General features: G+C 48.3%; 1 protein-coding gene across 5 annotated transcripts in view; it reads right to left on the bottom strand.

Moving 5' to 3' along the window:
* The window catches only part of DNAH9 (dynein axonemal heavy chain 9), a 1,014,643-nt gene that overhangs the window by 838,178 nt on the left and 155,038 nt on the right, over positions 1–21,427 (bottom strand). For all 5 annotated transcript variants that reach the window (XM_063960955.1, XM_063960958.1, XM_063960957.1 and 2 more), the window contains exon 2: positions 9,550–10,079. In XM_063960955.1, coding sequence (XP_063817025.1) covers positions 9,550–9,906 — 357 coding nt within the window. In that variant the 5' untranslated portion in view covers positions 9,907–10,079. The remainder of the gene's footprint in view (positions 1–9,549; positions 10,080–21,427) is intronic.

The raw sequence follows: 21,427 nt of genomic DNA, 5'->3' as shown, positions 1-21,427 counted from the left end.
TATTTGGAAAATCCTTTGTTACCCCTAACTATGTGTAAGTGTATCATGCATGGTTTAAGAACATTATTGCATTTGTTGCAGTTTGTTCCATTTGCATAAAACTCCCTCAACAGAAAATGATCTCTATATACTTTGGTTGGCTCTGAGAATTTGATTTATAGAGTTCTACCTCCTCACTATCGTACAGCAGCTTATACATCCCCACTATTATTGTTATATTTTTTTATCATTCTTTTTACTATAAGGGTCACAATATCATTTCAGCACCCCAAAAACTTTTTTTTAATTTAAATCTCCTCATAGGGGTCCCTCTGTTCCTGACCATACTAATCCAGTTTGGCAATAGGGAATCCACTTTACTCGCCACTGATCCTAGCGAGGCCAATCCCGGGATCGGGATCGGCGGGATCCCGGGATTTAGGCCCAAAAACGTCCGGGATTCAATCCCGGGATTGGAAGGTCCAATCCCGGGGATTGAGGGATCAGCGTTGAGCGTCCTCAGGACGCTCAAACGCTGGCCAGCTCCCTCCTCTCAGCTCCCCCTGCGCAGCGTGACCTGTCCCTGTGAGGTCACACTGCGCTGTCAGCAGCCGCAGAGCAGGAAGTTACGGCGGTATTCACCCGCCGCCTCCTCCCTGCTCCCCCTACACTTACCCGCCGCCTCCTACCGGCTCCTCCTGCACTTACCCGCCACCTCCTCCCGGCTTCCCTGCACTCCTCCACCGGCTCCCATGCACTCCCCCGCCGCCTCCTCCTCACCAGCTACCCGGCTGTGCAGCTTTGTACTTTTTTTAATGTCTACGGGGCAGGTGGGGAGGGGCGGGGAGGGGCATGGGGGATGGCCGGAAACAGTTGAAAGCCAATCCCGGGTATCCCGGGATTGACCATTTTTCAATCCCGATACCCGGGATTGAAAAAATGGCCCGGGATTGGCCTCCCTAATTGATCCCTTTTCTAGATAATTATTGCTCTAGTGCAGGGGTGGGGAACCTTTTTACTACCAAGGGACATTTGGATATTTATAAAATCCTTCGGGGGCCATACAAAAATTCTCAACGTAAAAAATTACCCTGCCCCCCAGTAGGTCTGCCCCTTAGAGGTACTGTGCGCGTGCCCAAAAAAATGGGTGTGGCCAATTAAAATGGGACGTGATACACATATGCCCTCAATAGTGCAGTGCCAGATCCAAAAATGCCCCCCACAGTGCCAGATCCACAATTGCCCCCACAGTGCCAGGTATACAAATGCCCCCACAGTGCCAGGTATACAAATGCCCCCACAGTGCCAGATCCACAAATGCCCCCACAGTGCCAGGTATACAAATGCCCCCACAGTGCCAGGTATACAAATGCCCCCACAGTGCAAGGTATACAAATGCCCCCACAGTGCCAGGTATACAAATGCCCCCACAGTGCCAGGTATACCAATGCCCCCACAGTGCCAAATCCACAAATGCCCCCACAGTGGCAGGTATACAAATGCCCCCACAGTGCCGGGTATACAAATGCCCCCACAGTGACAAATCCACAAATGCCACCACAGTGCCAGGTATACCAATGCCCCCACAGTGCCAGATCCACAAATACCCCCACAGTGCCAGATCCACAAATACCCCCACAGTGCCCCACCCCACTGTGCTGCTTACCGCTGCTGCTGCTGTTGCTGCTGCTGCTGCTCCATCCGGCGGGTGTCAGGGGGTCAGGGCAGGGAGGAAAGCGCGGCTATGTCGGACGGCGGCGGCGTGTAGGACTTCAAACCAGCCGCCGGTTCGTGAGCCAATCATAGCTCGCAGACTGGCAGCGGTGGCTCCTGATTGGCTCACGAACAGGCGGCTGGTTTGAAGTCCTACACGCTGCCGCCGCCCGACATAGCCGCGCTACCCTCCCTGCCCTGACAGTTGAGACACGCTGCCGCTGGACTGAGCTGCGGCGTGAGTCACTGACACAAGCGGGTGGGCCGGAGCAAACAGTTCCCCACCCCTGCTCTAGTGCAATAAAGTACACCATATGTATTATTACTATTATTATTATTATTATTAACCTTAAGTTTATTTATATAGCACACACGTATTATGCAGTGCTCTACCTGCCCCTGTGGAGCTTACAATCTATATTCCCTATCACATGGACACACACATACACCACACATACACATACATTACGGTCAATTATTTGTTAGAGGCCAATCAACCTACTAGTAGGTTTTTTGAGTTTTTGCAACAATTTAGATTTTTACATATAAACTATATAGAGATTTCATAAGGTCTGTCCCGTCTCCTGGCTCTCACGCAGTGAGAGCCAGGGTGCATGCACAATGGCTCCCACTGAGAGGAAGACAGGACAGACCTAGAACCACAAGACCCAGGCCAGCAACCAAGGGTAAGTATGGGAATGGGTGGTGGGATGGGGATGAGTGGGGATAAGCAAATTATATAACTATGCAAAGAATTCAATGAGTGGAATTCAATTATTTCTCCCAGTGGCTGTTACTATATGGCATCTAGCAGAGCAATTCAATTGTTGTTCCATTTGTGCACGAACTGCCATGGGGGACACATTTCAGCTTGCAAACTGCTGAGGTGGTCAGCTAAAATGTGCCATAACTCCAGTGCGGGTACCCAAAGCAGTACTTCAGACGGGTTTAGCTGTGCAAAGTGGCTAAACTCATCTAAAGTACTGCTTTGGTGCCTGTACTGGAGTACTGAGGGGCGCGCACACGTAGCACTCGGACCTATGGGGTAACAATTGAATTTCTTAGATAGGCGCCCATTATATTCGGGAGCCCAGAAAACAATTGAATTTCCCCACAATAAGTTTAATTAATTAATTTCAATATAATAAAAGATATTGGATCTAGTATGCTGGGAAATGACAGCATAGTTAACAAAGAATATTTACTCTGGCTGTACTGCAATTATGAATGGATGTCAGTACTGAACTTACTTTCAGTGCGGGGCGGGTGGAACGAAGCGCTGTCATCATCACCATGGCACTTAAACACATACTTTCCCTTATAACGGTATGTGTTTGCACTTAGCCATTCAACCCATTATTTCTGCATTGTTCAGTGAAGTATGGATTGTTTGTAAGTTAATGACATCATTGCAGTGGCAGCACAACAAAGCAATATTCTAAAATAAACTTTGGGGTTTATTTAATCACATGGTGCAATGTGAGTGTACCCCACCCCATAGCAACAGATTATTGCATGAAATAGAAATCACAATAATATTCTGAATGGTTGTTGAATTATTAGTCGGCGACGTACAGTATATGGCAGTGATAGGCAAACCTCATACACTTCAGGGGCCACGTTGAGTGACCCTCTAATCTTGCAAAAAAATGGTGTACATTATTAAGTACAGTAATAAAAACAAATGAAATCAAAGAAAGATGTGCCTTTCTGTAATAACAGATCAGCAGGCATTCAAAACAAGTGTTACAAGCTACTGTATAACAAAGAAATCAGAAAGAAGCTGGGGTCCACAGCCAAATGTTCGGAGGGCCGCTTATTGCCCATCACAACTGTATGGGATAGCCGTGTGTCTGGATCTTAGGGGCAGATGTATTAAGCCTGGAGATGGCATGAGGAAGTGATAAACCAGTGATATGTGCAAGGTGATAAACATACCAGCCAATCAGCTCCTAATAGTTCATTTACATACTGGAACTGATTGGCTGGTGCGTTTATCACCTTGCACATATCCCTGGTTTATCACTTCCTTATGCCTTCTACAGGTTAATACATCTGCCCCTTAATTTGTTAGATCAGTTTGACCTTGAGCTACCCTTGGGAATCCCTGCATTCACAGTAGGGAGTGCCTACCTCACCTGGTCTGTGTACTTGTAATAAATCAGTGCCAGTAAACATTTCCTGGCTGAAAGAAAACTTCACACAGACACACACTCACTGCTTGTTAGAGTAAACATTTTAGTCCGTGGTGAAAGACTTGTCATTGATACTAATACATTGCTGCTGGTGATTTTCATTGTATGTGTGTGTGGGTGGTGGTGGGGACAGGTTATAGAATGGTTACCAAGCTGGCACTAGTTTACAAATACTCAAAAGACCAGTCAACCCTGCCACTGTCTAATTAATGAAATTCAATACACAGGCTAATTTGTATTAATTTTCCAGTTCATTCACTTCTTGCAAAGGAATGTTATAGAGATGCATACCACAGAACTGGCCTGAAATTAATGAATTCATGTAATAAGAGTTATTTAAAAGCGCAAGCTAATATTAAAGTGACAGTTGGTAACTCTAGATGTCTGTTATTAGAATATAAAGCATTGTTAGAGTTTCAATCTAATTGCTGAACCTAACATTTTAATCAGCTAATAGGATATTAGATCCAAGTACAAGAGCAGATGGGGCTTCTATGTAAGAATTCTATAATTATATATAAATGAAAAGTAATAGACCCTTTTGTGGTAATAAGACCCCATATAAATGTGAATAAGCCTGAGTCAAGTACTTGCATTATTGAGTTTGAAACATTTGTGTGGTAGAGAAAGGGTTAAATAAAACTGCAAAGTTCTGACAGAATCAGAAGCTATTAAATACTACAGTCATGGGACCACTTATCACAGCCTACAAATTCAGAGTGGCAATATCAATTATTACTGTGTCTTCTTTCATCTGCAGTCACAGCATTGTGATATCATATCTACGGGAAAAAAGACTCGTCTAACTGACGTTAGTATTGCTTGATGACTGGACCAAAAACATCATTAGTGGGAATTATGTAATAATGCAATCCCTAGGGGAGTGAAAGTGGTGCTATCGCCCAGGGACAGTCATTTGGCTTGTAGGGTGTCTGGAATGGATTATCTGGCCACGCTCCAGGCAGCCTGTACATCTGCCCAGGGCATCCTGGGGTTGCTCCAGCTAGGGCGGTACTTCCTGGTGGAGGCAGTCCCACTTCCTAGGCATGATGTTACATGTACAGGGAGGGGCCAGCAAAGGGCACAAAATCGCCCTAGTCCAGCACTGACAATATGTGTGTAGCTACAGGGAGGTCCTGACTCCTCTTTTCCCCTCACAGCTGACACTGGTTGGCAATTTCCATACACAGACACACTTCTGTCTTCTGCCCCCCATGGCTGTTAGAACAAGACTGTTCCCTCCTGATGGGGGGGAAATAAAACCTGCAGCACTGGTCAGGGGCGGATTGGTATAGGGCTCAGGAGGAAGATTCCTGTTAGACCGACATGTCTGTGGGGCCTATTTTGTGTGTTGTCATGTGGCCCTACACCCCACATGACAGGCACGCCACCACACTCAGTACACTGCATTGTCCCCATTCATTCTGTTATCCCAGTTCTGCAGTACAGCAATCCAGTAATGCTGCCATGGCTACACGCAGGGACGGACTGGGGCCATAAGAGTCAGCCCTGGCATATGGCGCGCACTCGGAATGGAGGGGGGAGGGGCGGGGGGGGGGGCACGGAAGAGGGGGTGCAAGGGCACAGCACACAGTGGCTTGCTGCGAGTCAGGGGGTCTAGTACTCACGGCACACACCCATTTTTGTTGAAATGCACACTATGGGCAGGGATCGGGGCACATGGCCACGGCGCACGGGTGCAAGCTGCGAGTTTGAGGGAAGTGGACTTGCGGCATGCTCCCATTTTTGTTATAAACAGGTTCTTTCGGTGGTAGGGGGACAAACAGAGAGCCGGGAGCTGCGCTGATCGCGGCCTTCCTGGCTCTCTCTGTGACAGGATCGGCCCACCTGCTCATCAGCCCTTCTGGCATTTGCCAGAAGTGCCAGATGGACAGTCTGGCCCTGGCTACATGGTATGTTACACCTCTTGTGCTGCCCATGTCAGGTCACTTCTACGAAATTTTACAGGGCCACTTTTAGTTCCCAATTTGCCCCTGGTCTCAGATACAGCTGCAGCAAAAGGCTCAAGGAATGCCGCAATTGCATAAAATCAGGCTCTATAAGGGAGGGATCCCGGATCCCGCCCCCCTCAACAGACCCCACCATAAATTCCATTAATTTCCCAGACTGGGTTTCCATCCAAATCTGCCCCTGGTGCCAGCTAATGCAAGCACTTTATTATAGGACAAGTAAGTTGGCCGCTCATCTTTAGCCACAAACTGTAAGGGAAAGTAAGGTATTTATCATAAAAACTTAGCCAAATAAAATGGCTATGTTGCTCACCCAAAGAAAGATTTACAAAATCATGTTTTTATTAACATCCGACATGAAATTATTCACTGAATTTGGGGGAGTGGGCACCATCCCATACACTGTCACTTTCATTCATAGCACCCCATAGTGCCCATCCCACCTGGATCTCTGACTCCACTTAATGCAGAGAATCACAGGAAAATGTTGAGGAGTGGCAAGGACGCAACGGCATGATTAATCGTGCTAAACACTGCTCTTGTGCTGATTTCCCAGACAGCATATCACTCGGCGATCTGCCGCCGAACTGTCCAACGGCGGATATGGTCGACAGGCGACCCGGTGGTCCGCGCGCGCGGGGCGGAGGGGCAACGGGGGGAGTGAAATTTCTTCACTCCCCCCGTAATCCGGCTCCATAGCAGTGCATGCTAATATGGACGAGATTGTCCATATTGGCCTGCATGCATAAGCAATCCAGCACCAACGATGAACGAGCGCGGGGCCACACATCATTCACCGTTGGTGCCTACACACTGAGCGATATGAACGAGTTGTCATTTATTAATGAACGAGAACGTTCATATCGTTCAGTGAAATCGCCTAATGTGTAGGGCCTATAAGTTTAAAGTATATCAGAAACTGTTTTTCATTATGAGATAATTATGTTTCTGACTTAGACCAACAACTTCTGAAGTTTCCTTAAGGTCTTGTTGAGATGAACGATTAATAACAATGTAGTAACAAATTTGCTTCCCGAGTCCTTGGTTTTCAGATTGAAGAGATAAGCAAACCACTTAAGGGCCATACTGACAGGGAGATTTCCCCAGAGATGTGTGCTGAGCGGTCTAGCACAGACCGCTCAGCAAACATCTCTTCCCCAGCTCAGCACAGCGTGATGTGCTGAGCGAGGAAGGAGGACGGACACGGGGGAGCGCTCATTTCACCGAGTGGTGAAATGAGCGGCCTGCTAGATTGTGCCTGCATGCAGGCCAATCTAGCACCGGCGATAGAGACGCGTGGGACCGCACATCGCCGTCACCCCTACACACAGAGCGATGTTCAGCTTATTTCTAAGCGATCTAGTCAGATTGCTTAGAAATTAGCCAAACATTGCTCCATGTGTATCCCCCTTAATACCGCTTTTACACCAAACTCCCAGATCCGACCCGGGATTTGGAACACTGGGCCTAATTCAGACCTGATAGCAGCAGCAAATTTGTCAGCTAATGGGCAAAACCATGTGAACTGCAGGGGGGGGGGGGGGGGGAGCAGATAAAACATGTGCAGAGAGAGTTAAGGTCCCATACACTAGAACGATAATGCCCGATTTCATCCAATTTCGGGCATTCGGGACGATATATTGGGGAAAATAGGGCATTTTGGAGGTGTTTACGATCCGATCCGATGCGCGTTCCCGTGAGGGTCGGAAAGGCTGCCCTAGATCGTTAGTACTGCACTCGTGATATGTCGGTTCCCGCAGGCATGGCTGGGATCGCATACGATATAACGCATGCATAATGTACCAAATCGTATGGAATCGTATGCAACCATTCCCGGGAAGCTCCCGGGAGAGTTCAAGGGAAATCGCCTCAGACTTCAGCCTCAGACATATCGTTATAGTGTATGGGGCCTTTTAGATTTGGGTGGGGTGTGTTCAAACTGAAATCTACTGTAAATTGCAGTGTAAAAATAAAGCAGCCAGTATTTACCCTGCACATAAACAATATAACCCACCCAAATCTAACTCTCCCTGCAAATGTTATATCTGCCCCATCTGCAGTGCACATGGTTTTGCCCATTAGCTAACAAAGTTGCTGGGTTAAATTTAATACACATAATACATACATCCTAACATGGGGGGGTAATTCCGAGTTGATCACACGTAGCAACTTTTTGCTGCTCGTGCAATCAACTTGCCGCCACCTATGGGGGAGTGTATTTTAGCATAGCAGGACTGCGATTGCTTGTGCAGCCCTGCTATGCTAAAAAAGTTTCCTGCAAAACAAGAACAGCCCCGCATCTACTTACCCAGTGCGACCATAGGCGTGCGCAGACACTGACAGGCGGGTTCCGCTCCGGACTTCCCCCCCTCCACGGCATTATAGTGTTCTCTCACCTCCCCTGTCCTGGATATAGACTGCTCACCTGGGCGGCCCATAGACTGCTCACCTGGGCGGCCCAGATAAGCAGTCTATATCCAGGACATGGGAGGTGAGAGAACACTATAATGCCGTGGAGGGGGGGAAGTCCGGAGCGGCACCCGCCTGTCAGTGTCTGCGCACGCCTATGAGTGCGACGGATCCAGCGATGAAGGGCCAGGCTGTGACATCAGACATCCGCCCTCCAAACGCCTGGACACGCCTGCGTTCGCCTTACCACGCCAGGGAAACGGCGAGTAGATGCCCCGATCCTCCTTCCCGCTGTCAATCTCCTTGCGATCGGCACTGAGATCGCTTTCTGTGGTCCTGGCGTCGTTGCCCGGCAACTGCTGTCGCTGGGCAACGAAGTACATGCGCAATGAGGGTGCCGCACAGCCACAGTTCCGACCCGTTCGCACCGCAGCGAAGAACCGCTGCATGCGAACGGGTCGGAATGACCCCGATGGTCCAGTCCTGGAGGGATAACATGCTGTCTTAAGATATGACTGCAATCACATGTGTTGAAACACCTTTATCTATTAAATAGTTCAACACAGATGACACCAATCATATATTAAGAGGGAAGTCCAGATAGAGAGCATTTTGTCCATCCTGGAATGGGTCATGTTGGGGTGTATGCACAATATAAATCTAAACTTCCCCGCCTTCCACAGGGGCCCCCTTGTCTAAGTACCCCTGGCACCCCTAAGGATTAATTCGGCCCTGGCTGTAAGTACTGTACATAGTACGGATAGGTACAATTATTAAGAAACTGCAGTATCTATATAATTTTCTTTCAAAAATAAATAAATAAAAAGATAAAAGACCTCTTCCTTCCTATTTGAACTTTGTTCTGTCTTCAACACTGCAAGCAAATTCTTAATACAATGATAAATATGTTAAATATGATTAATTGCTTAACGTAACACAGTGATTAGTAAAAAAAAACATTTAATTGTACAGACCAAACATATAAAAGCCTAAATAAACAGACCATGAGGCAGATGTACTTCGCTTTGGAGAGAGATAAAGTACCAGCAAATCAGCTCCTGCCATGTTAAAGTCTGTGTTTGAAAAATCACAGGAACTGATTGGTTGTTAGTTTATCTCTCTCCACTGTATCACTCTCCAAGGCTTAATACATACCCTCTGCTCCCATGTTTTGTAAATTAACCTGATTTGGCCACTTATCATCCCACGTGTCCATACTAACTGGTAAATGATTAAAACATGATAAAAGCAGATTTAACAGAGAATGAATGGGTGTGTCTTACCTCTTCCACTAAGGCAGAAAAGTGATCAATAGGAGTGTATGAGAGGTCCCCGTAGATTAAACTGTTCTTCATCGAATCTGCGCTCAGTGCAGCATTGCTCCTCTTCAGAAAATACACTGCTTTATTCTTAAAAGAGTTGGGAAATTCTAGCACTGGAACCAGCAGCCCAGCCGGGTTCAAGATTATTATCAGCACTAACTGATCTGCCTTTTCCAAAAACGCCTGCAAGATAATCTTGTTCTCCTCGCTGGAGATGCATTTCTGCCAGCGGTCAGGCTTCAGTTTTAGCGTTTTCAGCACATACTCTTCCACAAACTGCAGTCTCTTATCCACAGCGGCAGGTACCGGCTCCCCCATCGTGCATGTGTCCTGGGAGCAGAGATTTTCAGCTCATCAGTGCTGTGCCTGAGTCGGTTTGGTCAGGCACCTCGCTCCTCTCTCAGCTGCTATGGAAACTATGTTTGTGTGCAACAAGTTGCAAGGAGTTGTGGTTGCTGCTGCTGGGACAATTGTCTCTCTCCGCGGGGAGGCTGGGGAGACACAGGTGGTTAGGTTACTATTGTACTCAAAACTTTGTAACTACAGACAAATTGTGAACTAGTTAGACAAGACTTCATGGATGACATATGAAAAATGAGTGTTGAAGATTTAGGGGACTCGCATAACAGTCAATATTTCAGATAAGAGCTGATGGATTATTAACTACCTTATTTAACATTTAACGCTTCATTTCATTACAACAACCCTGATTACAGCAAAGTGCATTTGGGAAATATTTAGATTAGATCAATATATTACTAACAAGCCACTCTTATCTTGGAATGCAATGTATGAACAAACTTTAAGACTGTCATGTTATTTGTCTGAGCTGTGATATTTACTAGTTATTAAACTCTTGTGTGTACAAAATATTACTCTTCACACTTTGTAACATTGTTAAAGGTGATTACAGATAAAAAAGAAACCCTAAATATTTGAAACATATTATTATGTTTGTTTTATGTCATTTTAAATGTCCACACGTGTGTATGTGTATAAAGAGAGATAAAGCTGTTAGGTATCTAAAAGGGTGGTCTTCAGTATGCCGCCACCCGGGATCACGGCAACCAGCATACCGGCGCCGCGATCCCGACCGGCGGCATGCCAACACTTATTCTCCTTTTTGGGGGTCCAGGACCCCCCTGGAGGGAGAGTAAATAGCGTAATGCTTGCAGCGTGGTGAGCGCAGCGTGGTGAGCGCAGCGAGCCCGCAAGGGGCTCATTAGCGCTCGCCCAGCTGTCCGTAAGCCGGTGTTCGGGATTCCCGGCCACTCATACTACACCCATCTAAAAGGGGTGTAGTATGTGTTGCCGGCGGTCGGGCTCCCAGCGACCAGCATACTGGCGCCGGCATACCGACAGCTGGGTGAGTGCAAATGAGCCACTTGCGGGCTTACTGCGCTCGCCATGCTGCGGGCACGGCGTGCTATGTGTGCCACGCTATCTATTCTCTCTCCAAGGGGGTCATGGACCCCCAAGAGGGAGAAAATTTGTCAGTATGCTGGCGGTCGGGATTCTGGCGTCGGTATGGTGGTCGTCGGGAGCCCGGCCGCCGGCAACCTGAGGACTACCCATCTAAAAGGTGTGCAGTTAAAAGCTGTAATCCTGCTCACACTGGCAGCTGCCCTGACACCACATCCGCACCACCCCACCCCACAGGCAGTGACTCTAGACAGTAGACCCCTGACCCTGGCATGCACCATGATAAAATAAGATTTTACTTACCGATAAATCTATTTCTCGGAGTCCGTAGTGGATGCTGGGGTTCCTGAAAGGACCATGGGGAATAGCGGCTCCGCAGGAGACAGGGCACAAAAAGTAAAGCTTTTTCAGATCAGGTGGTGTGCACTGGCTCCTCCCCCTATGACCCTCCTCCAGACTCCAGTTAGGTACTGTGCCCGGACGAGCGTACACAATAAGGGAGGATTTTGAATCCCGGGTAAGACTCATACCAGCCACACCAATCACACCGTACAACCTGTGATCTAAACCCAGTTAACAGTATGATAACAGCGGAGCCTCTGAAAGATGGCTTCCTTCAACAATAACCCGAATTAGTTAACAATAACTATGTACAATATATGCAGATAATCCGCACTTGGGATGGGCGCCCAGCATCCACTACGGACTCCGAGAAATAGATTTATCGGTAAGTAAAATCTTATTTTCTCTATCGTCCTAGTGGATGCTGGGGTTCCTGAAAGGACCATGGGGATTATACCAAAGCTCCCAAACGGGCGGGAGAGTGCGGATGACTCTGCAGCACCGAATGAGAGAACTCCAGGTCCTCCTTAGCCAGAGTATCAAATTTGTAAAATTTTACAAACGTGTTCTCCCCTGACCACGTAGCTGCTCGGCAAAGTTGTAATGCCGAGACCCCTCGGGCAGCCGCCCAAGATGAGCCCACCTTCCTTATGGAGTGGGCCTTTACAGATTTAGGCTGTGGCAGGCCTGCCACAGAATGTGCAAGTTGGATTGTGCTACAGATCCAACGAGCAATCGTCTGCTTAGACGCAGGAGCACCCATCTTGTTGGGTGCATACAATATAAACAACGAGTCAGATTTTCTGACTCCAGCTGTCCTTGCAATATATATTTTTAATGCTCTGACAACGTCCAGTAACTTGGAGTCCTCCAAGTCACTTGTAGCCGCAGGCACTACAATAGGCTGGTGCAGATGAAATGCTGACACCACCTTAGGGAGAAAATGCGGACGAGTCCGCAGTTCTGCCCTGTCCGAATGGAAAATCAGATATGGGCTTTTGTAAGATAAAGCTGCCAATTCTGATACTCTCCTGGCAGAAGCCAGGGCTAGAAGCATGGTCACTTTCCAAGTGAGATATTTCAAATCCACCTTATTTAGTGGTTCAAACCAATGAGATTTTAGAAAGTCCAAAACCACATTGAGATCCCACGGTGCCACTGGAGGCACCACAGGAGGCTGTATATGCAGCACTCCCTTAACAAAGGTCTGGACTTCAGGGACTGAAGCCAATTCTTTTTGAAAGAAAATCGACAGGGCCGAAATTTGAACCTTAATAGATCCCAATTTGAGACCCATAGACAATCCTGATTGCAGGAAATGTAGGAATCGACCCAGTTGAAATTCCTCCGTCGGAGCACTCCGATCTTCGCACCACGCAACATATTTTCGCCAAATTCGGTGATAATGTTGCACGGTTACTTCCTTCCTTGCTTTAATCAAAGTAGGAATGACTTCTTCCGGCATGCCTTTTTCCTTTAGGATCCGGCGTTCAACCGCCATGCCGTCAAACGCAGCCGCGGTAAGTCTTGAAACAGACAGGGACCCTGCTGAAGCAAGTCCCTCCTTAGAGGTAGAGGCCACGGATCTTCCGTGATCATCTCTTGAAGTTCCGGGTACCAAGTCCTTCTTGGCCAATCCGGAACCACTAGTATCGTTCTTACGCCTCTTTGCCGTATAATTCTCAATACTTTTGGTATGAGAGGCAGAGGAGGAAACACATACACCGACTGGTACACCCAAGGCGTTACCAGCGCGTCCACAGCTATTGCCTGCGGATCTCTTGACCTGGCGCAATACCTGTCCAGTTTTTTGTTGAGGCGAGACGCCATCATGTCCACCATTGGTCTTTCCCAACGGGTTACCAGCATGTGGAAGACTTCTGGATGAAGTCCCCACTCTCCCGGGTGAAGATCGTGTCTGCTGAGGAAGTCTGCTTCCCAGTTGTCCACTCCCGGGATGAACACTGCTGACAGTGCTATCACATGATTCTCTGCCCAGCGAAGAATCCTTGCAGCTTCTGCCATTGCACTCCTGCTTCTTGTGCCGCCCTGTCTGTTCACATGGGCGACTGCCGTGATGTTGTCCGACTGGATCAACACCGGTTTTCCCTGAAGCAGAGGTTCTGCCTGGCTTAGAGCATTGTATATTGCTCTTAGTTCCAGAATGTTTATGTGAAGAGACGTTTCCAGGCTCGTCCATACTCCCTGGAAGTTTCTTCCTTGTGGGACTGCTCCCCAGCCTCTCAGGCTGGCGTCCGTGGTCACCAGGATCCAATCCTGTATGCCGAATCTGCGGCCCTCCAATAGATGAGGACTCTGCAACCACCACAGAAGAGACACCCTTGTCCTTGGAGACAGGGTTATCCGTAGGTGCATCTGAAGATGCGACCCTGACCATTTGTCCAACAGATCCCTTTGGAAAATTCTTGCGTGGAATCTGCCGAATGGAATTGCTTCGTAAGAAGCCACCATTTTTCCCAGGACTCTTGTGCATTGATGTACAGACACCTTTCCTGGTTTTAGGAGGTTCCTGACAAGCTCGGATAACTCCTTGGCTTTTTCCTCCGGGAGAAAAACCTTTTTCTGAACCGTGTCCAGAATCATCCCTAGGAACAGCAGACGAGTTGTCGGCATTAACTGGGATTTTGGAATATTCAGAATCCACCCGTGCTGTTTTAGCACTTCTTGAGACAGTGCTAATCCCATCTCTAGCTGTTCTCTGGACCTCGCCCTTATTAGGAGATCGTCCAAGTATGGGATAATTAATATGCCTTTTCTTCGAAGAAGAATCATCATCTCGGCCATTACCTTTGTAAAGATCCGAGGTGCCGTGGACAATCCGAACGGCAGCGTCTGAAACTGATAGTGACAGTTTTGTACAACGAACCTGAGGTACCCCTGGTGTGAGGGGTAAATTGGAACGTGGAGATACGCATCCTTGATGTCCAAGGATACCATAAAGTCCCCCTCTTCCAGGTTCGCTATCACTGCTCTGAGTGACTCCATCTTGAACTTGAACTTCTTTATGTACAGGTTCAAGGACTTCAGATTTAGAATAGGCCTTACCGAGCCATCCGGCTTCGGTACCACAAAAAGAGTGGAATAATACCCCTTCCCTTGTTGTAGAAGAGGTACCTTGACTATCACCTGCTGAGAGTACAGCTTGTGAATGGCTTCCAAAACCGTCTCCCTTTCGGAGGGGGACGTTGGTAAAGCAGACTTCAGGAAACGGCGAGGTGGATCTGTCTCTAATTCCAACCTGTACCCTTGAGATATTATCTGCAGGATCCAGGGATCTACCTGCGAGTGAGCCCACTGCGCGCTGTAATTTTTGAGACGACCGCCCACCGTCCCCGAGTCCGCTTGAGAAGCCCCAGCGTCATGCTGAGGCTTTTGTAGAAGCCGGGGAGGGCTTCTGTTCCTGGGAAGGAGCTGCGTGTTGCTGTCTCTTCCCTCGACCTCTGCCTCGTGGCAGATATGAATAGCCCTTTGCTCTCTTATTTTTAAAGGAACGAAAGGGCTGCGGTTGAAAAGTCGGTGCCTTTTTCTGTTGGGGAGTGACTTGAGGTAGAAAGGTGGATTTCCCGGCTGTAGCCGTGGCCACCAAATCTGATAGACCGACTCCAAATAACTCCTCCCCTTTATACGGCAAAACTTCCATATGCCGTTTTGAATCCGCATCGCCTGTCCACTGTCGCGTCCATAAAGCTCTTCTGGCCGAAATGGACATAGCACTTACCCGTGATGCCAGTGTGCAGATATCCCTCTGTGCATCACGCATATAAAGAAATGCATCCTTTATTTGTTCTAACGACAGTAAAATATTGTCCCTGTCCAGGGTATCAATATTTTCAATCAGGGACTCTGACCAAACTACCCCAGCACTGCCCATCCAGGCAGTCGCTACAGCTGGTCGTAGTATAACACCTGCATGTGTGTATATACTTTTTTGGATATTTTCCATCCTCCTATCTGATGGATCTTTAAGTGCGGCCGTCTCAGGAGAGGGTAACGCCACTTGTTTAGATAAGCGTGTTAGCGCCTTGTCCACCCTAGGAGGTGTTTCCCAGCGCTCCCTAACCTCTGGCGGGAAAGGGTATAATGCCAATAATTTCTTTGAAATTATCAGCTTTTTATCAGGGGCAACCCACGCTTCATTACACACGTCATTTAATTCTTCTGATTCAGGAAAAACTATAGGTAGTTTTTTCATACCCCACATAATACCCTGTTTAGTGGTACCTGTAGTATCAGCTAAATGTAACGCCTCCTTCATTGCCAAAATCATATAACGTGTGGCCCTACTGGAAAATACGGTTGAATCGTCACCGTCACCACTGGAGTCAGTGCCTGCGTCTGGGTCTGTGTCGACCGACTGAGGCAAAGGGCGTTTCACAGCCCCTGACGGTGTTTGAGTCGCCTGGACAGGCACTAATTGATTGTCCGGCCGCCTCATGTCGTCAAACGACTGCTTTAGCGTGTTGACACTATCCCGTAGTTCCATAAATAAAGGCATCCATTCTGGTGTCGACTCCCTAGGGGGTGACATCCTCATATTTGGCAATTGCTCCGCCTCCACACCAATATCGTCCTCATACATGTCGACACACACGTACCGACACACAGCAGACACACAGGGAATGCTCCTAACGAAGACAGGACCCACTAGCCCTTTGGGGAGACAGAGGGAGAGTTTGCCAGCACACACCAAAAGCGCTATATATATATCAGGGATAGCCTTATAATAAGTGCTCCCTTATAGCTGCTTTGTTATATCAAAATATCGCCATAAATTTGCCCCCCCCCTCTCTGTTTTACCCTGTTTCTGTAGTGCAGTGCAGGGGAGAGACTTGGGAGCCGTCCTGACCAGCGGAGCTGTGAGAGGAAATGGCGCCGTGTGCTGAGGAGATAGGCCCCGCCCCTTTTCTGGCGGGCTCGTCTCCCGCTATTTAGAAAAATCAGGCAGGGGTTAAATATCTCCATATAGCCTCTAGGGGCTATATGTGAGGTATTTTTAGCCTTTATAGGTATTCATTTGCCTCCCAGGGCGCCCCCCTCCCAGCGCCCTGCACCCTCAGTGACTGCCGTGTGAAGTGTGCTGAGAGGAAAATGGCGCACAGCTGCAGTGCTGTGCGCTACCTTTAGAAGACTGCAGGAGTCTTCAGCCGCCGATTCTGGACCTCTTCTGACTTCAGCATCTGCAAGGGGGCCGGCGGCGCGGCTCCGGTGACCATCCAGGCTGTACCTGTGATCGTCCCTCTGGAGCTTGATGTCCAGTAGCCAAGAAGCCAATCCATCCTGCACGCAGGTGAGTTGACTCCTTCTCCCCTCAGTCCCTCGCTGCAGTGATCCTGTTGCCAGCAGGAATCACTGTAAAATAAAAAACCTAGCTAAACTTTTTCTAAGCAGCTCTTTAGGAGAGCCACCTAGATTGCACCCTTCTCGGCCGGGCACAAAAATCTAACTGGAGTCTGGAGGAGGGTCATAGGGGGAGGAGCCAGTGCACACCACCTGATCTGAAAAAGCTTTACTTTTTGTGCCCTGTCTCCTGCGGAGCCGCTATTCCCCATGGTCCTTTCAGGAACCCCAGCATCCACTAGGACGATAGAGAAATCTGCATTACCAGTTCACCCGCTGGGTGAAATGAGCGGCCCCCACGTGTCCCTTTCCCCTTCCCCTCTCTCTTTGCTCAGCACACATCGCACTGTGCTGAACGGTCTGTGACAGATCGCTCAGCACCCATCTCTCCCCATGTGTACTGCCCTTAAGACTAATAGATCAGCCAGTGCTGATCTATTGTGTAAGGCTGGGTACACCAGACAGAGATGTTGGCAGACCCGCCATTGTGCTGACAGAGCAGCCAATCCATGTAAATATACACTTGCCGATCGGCCGCTTGATGTGTTGATCCTGTCATACAGCTAGGCGGGCGTTTGAATTTGCTCGCCCAGCTGTAACGCCAGCCCCTGCAGCAAGTATATGAGCGATTGGCGGACTGCCCATGCACACAGGCTGATGCAGCGATATATCTGTAGATATATAGCTTATCTGCTGTGTTGCACAGCTGATGTGATACAGTATGCCTGTGAACGACACTGTTCACAGACGTATCGTTTGTGTATCCCTAACGACCCGCTAACGATATATTGGCCATTCGCTCCAACAGCCAATATATCACCCAGTGTGTACCATGCATAAAGGGAGGTGCACACTAGGCGATTTCTGCCTACAAAATAAACAATAACATTTATGTCGTTATCGTTTATTTTTTGCCTGAAATCATCCAGTGTGGATGGGGGTATTATTGATGAACGATGCACGCTTCCATACGCTGTTCAGCGATCACCAATATTGAGCTGACATGCAGCTCAACCCAACAATGTCGGGCTGAGCTGCATGTTCTGGAATGCTGGCGGGGACGTCACTGATTGTTATCGTTGAACGATAACGTTCAGTGTGTACGCGCTATATCGTTAAACGCTATATCGCTCAATGAAATAGTCGTTTACCACCGGCATTTCTCTATCGGCTAGTGTGTACCCGCCTTAAGACTAGAAAATGAACAGCAGGGAATGAGAAAGAGTGGGAGAGGGACGTGGTGGGAGGAGAAAGACATAACAGAGGAATCCTAAGTCTGAAATGTATGTAAATTGAATATTTAAGTACTGTACATCTCTGATGCATATCTGTTTCTGGTAGTGCAGCAAAGACGCAGCATGATTGACCTGCTGCTGGTGTTTGGGGGCCTTCCAGAGAAAGAGGTTGTGTTTTAGCACAGCTGCTGCTTACAAAGGGGGTGATTCAGACCTGATCTCTGAGCTGCAAACTTTGCTGTCCTGCGTTCAGATAGTCGCCGCCTTTGGGGAGGGGGGGGGCAAGTGTAAATTCACTGTGCAAGTGTGCAATTCCATGTGTACGCAGAGCTGCAAAAATCCACTTTGTGCAGTCTCTGCGCAGTCCAGGACTTACTCCTACAGTGTGATGAGAACAGGCTGATCGGGGCCGGAGCTGACGTCAGACACCCTCCCTAAAAATAGGATTTTAATACCTACCGGTAAATCCTTTTCTCTCAGTCTGTAGAGGATGCTGGGGACACTTCAAGAACCATGGGGTATAGACGGGATCTGCAGGAGACATGGGCACTTTAAGACTTTCAAATGGTGTGACCTGGCTCCTCCCTCTCTGCCCCTCCTCCAGACTCCAGTTTAAGGAACTGTGCCCAGGGAGACGGACATTTCGAGGAAAGGATTTATCGTTAAACCACAGTGAGCAATCTTACCAGCTCACACCGCAAGCATGCCGCAGAACGTGGCATTCAATAGAACACAAGCCAACGGCATGATGAATTTGCAGCAATACGCTGACAAAAAAACATAACACAACCTGTGTGTAACCACAACCAATAACTGCAGACAGAGTCCGCACTGGGACGGGCGCCCAGCATCCTCTACGGACTAAGAGAAAAGGATTTATCGGTAGGTATTAAAATCCTATTTTCTCATACGTCCTAGAGGATGCTGGGGACACTTCAAGAACCATGGGGTTTATACCAAAGCTCTAGAACGGGCGGGAGAGTGCGGATGACTCTGCAGCACCGAATGACCAAACGTGAGGTCAACCTCGGCCAAGGTATTAAAACTGTAAAACTTAGCCAAATTGTTTGTTAAATAGCTGCTCGGCAAAGTTGCAATGCCGAGACTCCCCGGTCAACCGCCCCGGACGAGCCCACCTTTCTAGTAGAATGGGCATTAACCAATTTCGGTAACGGCAATCCAGCCGTGGAAGGAGCATGCTGAATCGCACCATAGATCCAGCGCGCAATGGTCTGCTTGGAAGCAGGACACCCAATCTTGTTGGGAGCACACAGGACAAAACAGAACCTCTGTTTTCCCAATCTGAGCCTTTCAGGCGACATAATCTTCAACGCTCTAGCCACATTCAGAGACTGTGACTCAGCGCAGGCATCAGTAGCTGCAGTCACCACAATAGGTCGGTTACTGTAGAAAGAGGAAACGACCTGTGGGTGAAAACGCTGACCTCCTCAAGTCAGCTCTATCTTCATAGAAGATCAAATAAGGGCTCGCATGGGACAAGGTCCCTAACTCAGACACCCGCCTTGCAGATGCCAAGGCCAACCAAAGGTTGCCACACCACATTAAAAACCCATGGTGCCACTGGAGGTACAATGGAGGTTGGATGCGCAACAAGCCTTTCACGAAAGCCTGAACTTCCGGAAGAGAAGCTAATTTTTTCAGAAAGAAAATTGCCAATTGCTGAAATCTGGAACCTGATGGGATCCAATTTCAGGCTGCCTTACTCCTGCCTGTAGGAAATGGAGAAACGCCCTAATCGAAATTCTTCCGTTGGAGCCTTCTTGGATTCACACCAAGACACATATTTTTCTCCAAAAAACTGTGGTAATGTTCAGACGTTACTCGTTATTCCTGGCCTGAACAAGAGTGGGGATGACATCCTAGGGAATACCCTTTTGGACTAGGATCTGGCGCTCAATCGCCATGCCGTCAAATGTAGCCGCGGTGAGCCTAGGTACACTCACGGTACCTACTGTAGTAGGTCCTCGCGAAGAAGAAGAAGAAACCCAGGATCTTTTCATGAGCATTTCCTGAAGATCTGGGCACCAACTCTCCTTGATCAGTCTGGGCCAAAGAAATTTGTCCAAATCATTGTTCTTCTTACGATCTCGAGAACTTTTGGGATCAGTGGAAGTGGAGAGAACACATACACCGACCGGAATAGCCACTGGGACAACAGTGCATCAACTGCTATTGTCCGCGCGTCTCTTGACCTGGAACAATATGTTTGGAGCTTCTCGTCGAGACGAGATGTCATCATGTCTACTTAAGGAACTCCCCAAAGACTTGTCACCTCTGCGAAGACTTCTTGGTGGAGGGTCCCCTCTCCCGGATGGAGATCGTGTCTGCTAAAGCAGTCTGCTTCCCAGTTGTCCATTCCTGGAATGAAAATAGCAGACAGAGACCTTATATGTTTTTCTGCCCAGAGGAAGATCTTCGTCACCTCTGCCATTTTCGCTGTGCTTTTCGTTCCGTCCAACTGGAATCACACGGGATGATCTTGAAGAAGATGTACCGCTCGTTGAAGGCCATTGTAGATGGCTCTCAATTCCATCTTATTCATGAGAAAGCAGGCTTCCTGACTTTAGGCTTTTCCTTGGAAGCTTTTCCCTAGAGTGATAGCTTCCCAGCCTCGGAGACTCGCATCCGTGGTTACCAGGACACAGTCCTGAATCCCGAACCTGCGTCCCTCTAGTAGGTGCGAGCTGTGTAGCCACCACAGGAGTGAAACCCTGGCATTCGACGACAAGACTATCAATTGGTGCATGTGTAGGTGGGAACCCCAACAGGTCCCCCCGGAACACCATGGCCTGGAACCTGCCAACTGTATGGCCTCGTGGACCGACCCCAAATTTGCCCTGATGGATCGACACTCTTGATGGTTGCAAAACTAGTTTTACCATTTTCTGTATTTCCAGAGCCTTTTCCATCTGAAGAAACTCTCTGAACCTCCCTGTCCAGAACCACCCCGAAAGAAAAAATAATCTTTCCTGTATGCAACCGTGTTAATGGAGTATGAACAGGTAGAGCGCAATGTTTTGTACCAACCGCTCCCTGGATGTCGGCTGTATCAGGTGACCGTCTAGATAAGGAATTATATTGACTCCTTCTTGAATCAGGAGGATCCTCATCTCCGCCGTCACTTTGTTGAAAACCCTCGGCGCTGTGGAGAGACCGAAAAGGTAACGTCTGGAATCAGTAATGGCAATCCTGACCCACGAATCTCAGATAAACCTGGTGAGGAGGATAACTGGGAACCTGCAGGTAAGTATCCTTTACGTCTACTGACACCCTGTAATCTCCCTCCTCCAGACTGGAAATCACTGCTCCCAGTGATTCCAACTTGAATCTGAACCGGTTTAAGAAGCGATTCCCAAAAAAATTTTTTTGGGGGGGTTTAGGATCGGTCCGACCGAGCCGTCTGGTTTTTGGAACTACAAGAGGCTTGAATAAAACCCCTCCCTTTGTTGTGACACAGGCAC

Source organism: Pseudophryne corroboree, chromosome 3 (genome assembly GCF_028390025.1).
Source record: "Pseudophryne corroboree isolate aPseCor3 chromosome 3, aPseCor3.hap2, whole genome shotgun sequence".
Classification (NCBI taxonomy): domain Eukaryota; kingdom Metazoa; phylum Chordata; class Amphibia; order Anura; family Myobatrachidae; genus Pseudophryne; species Pseudophryne corroboree.
The sequence above is the reverse complement of the archived record's forward strand: the minus strand, read 5'-3'. Positions and strand labels throughout refer to the sequence as shown.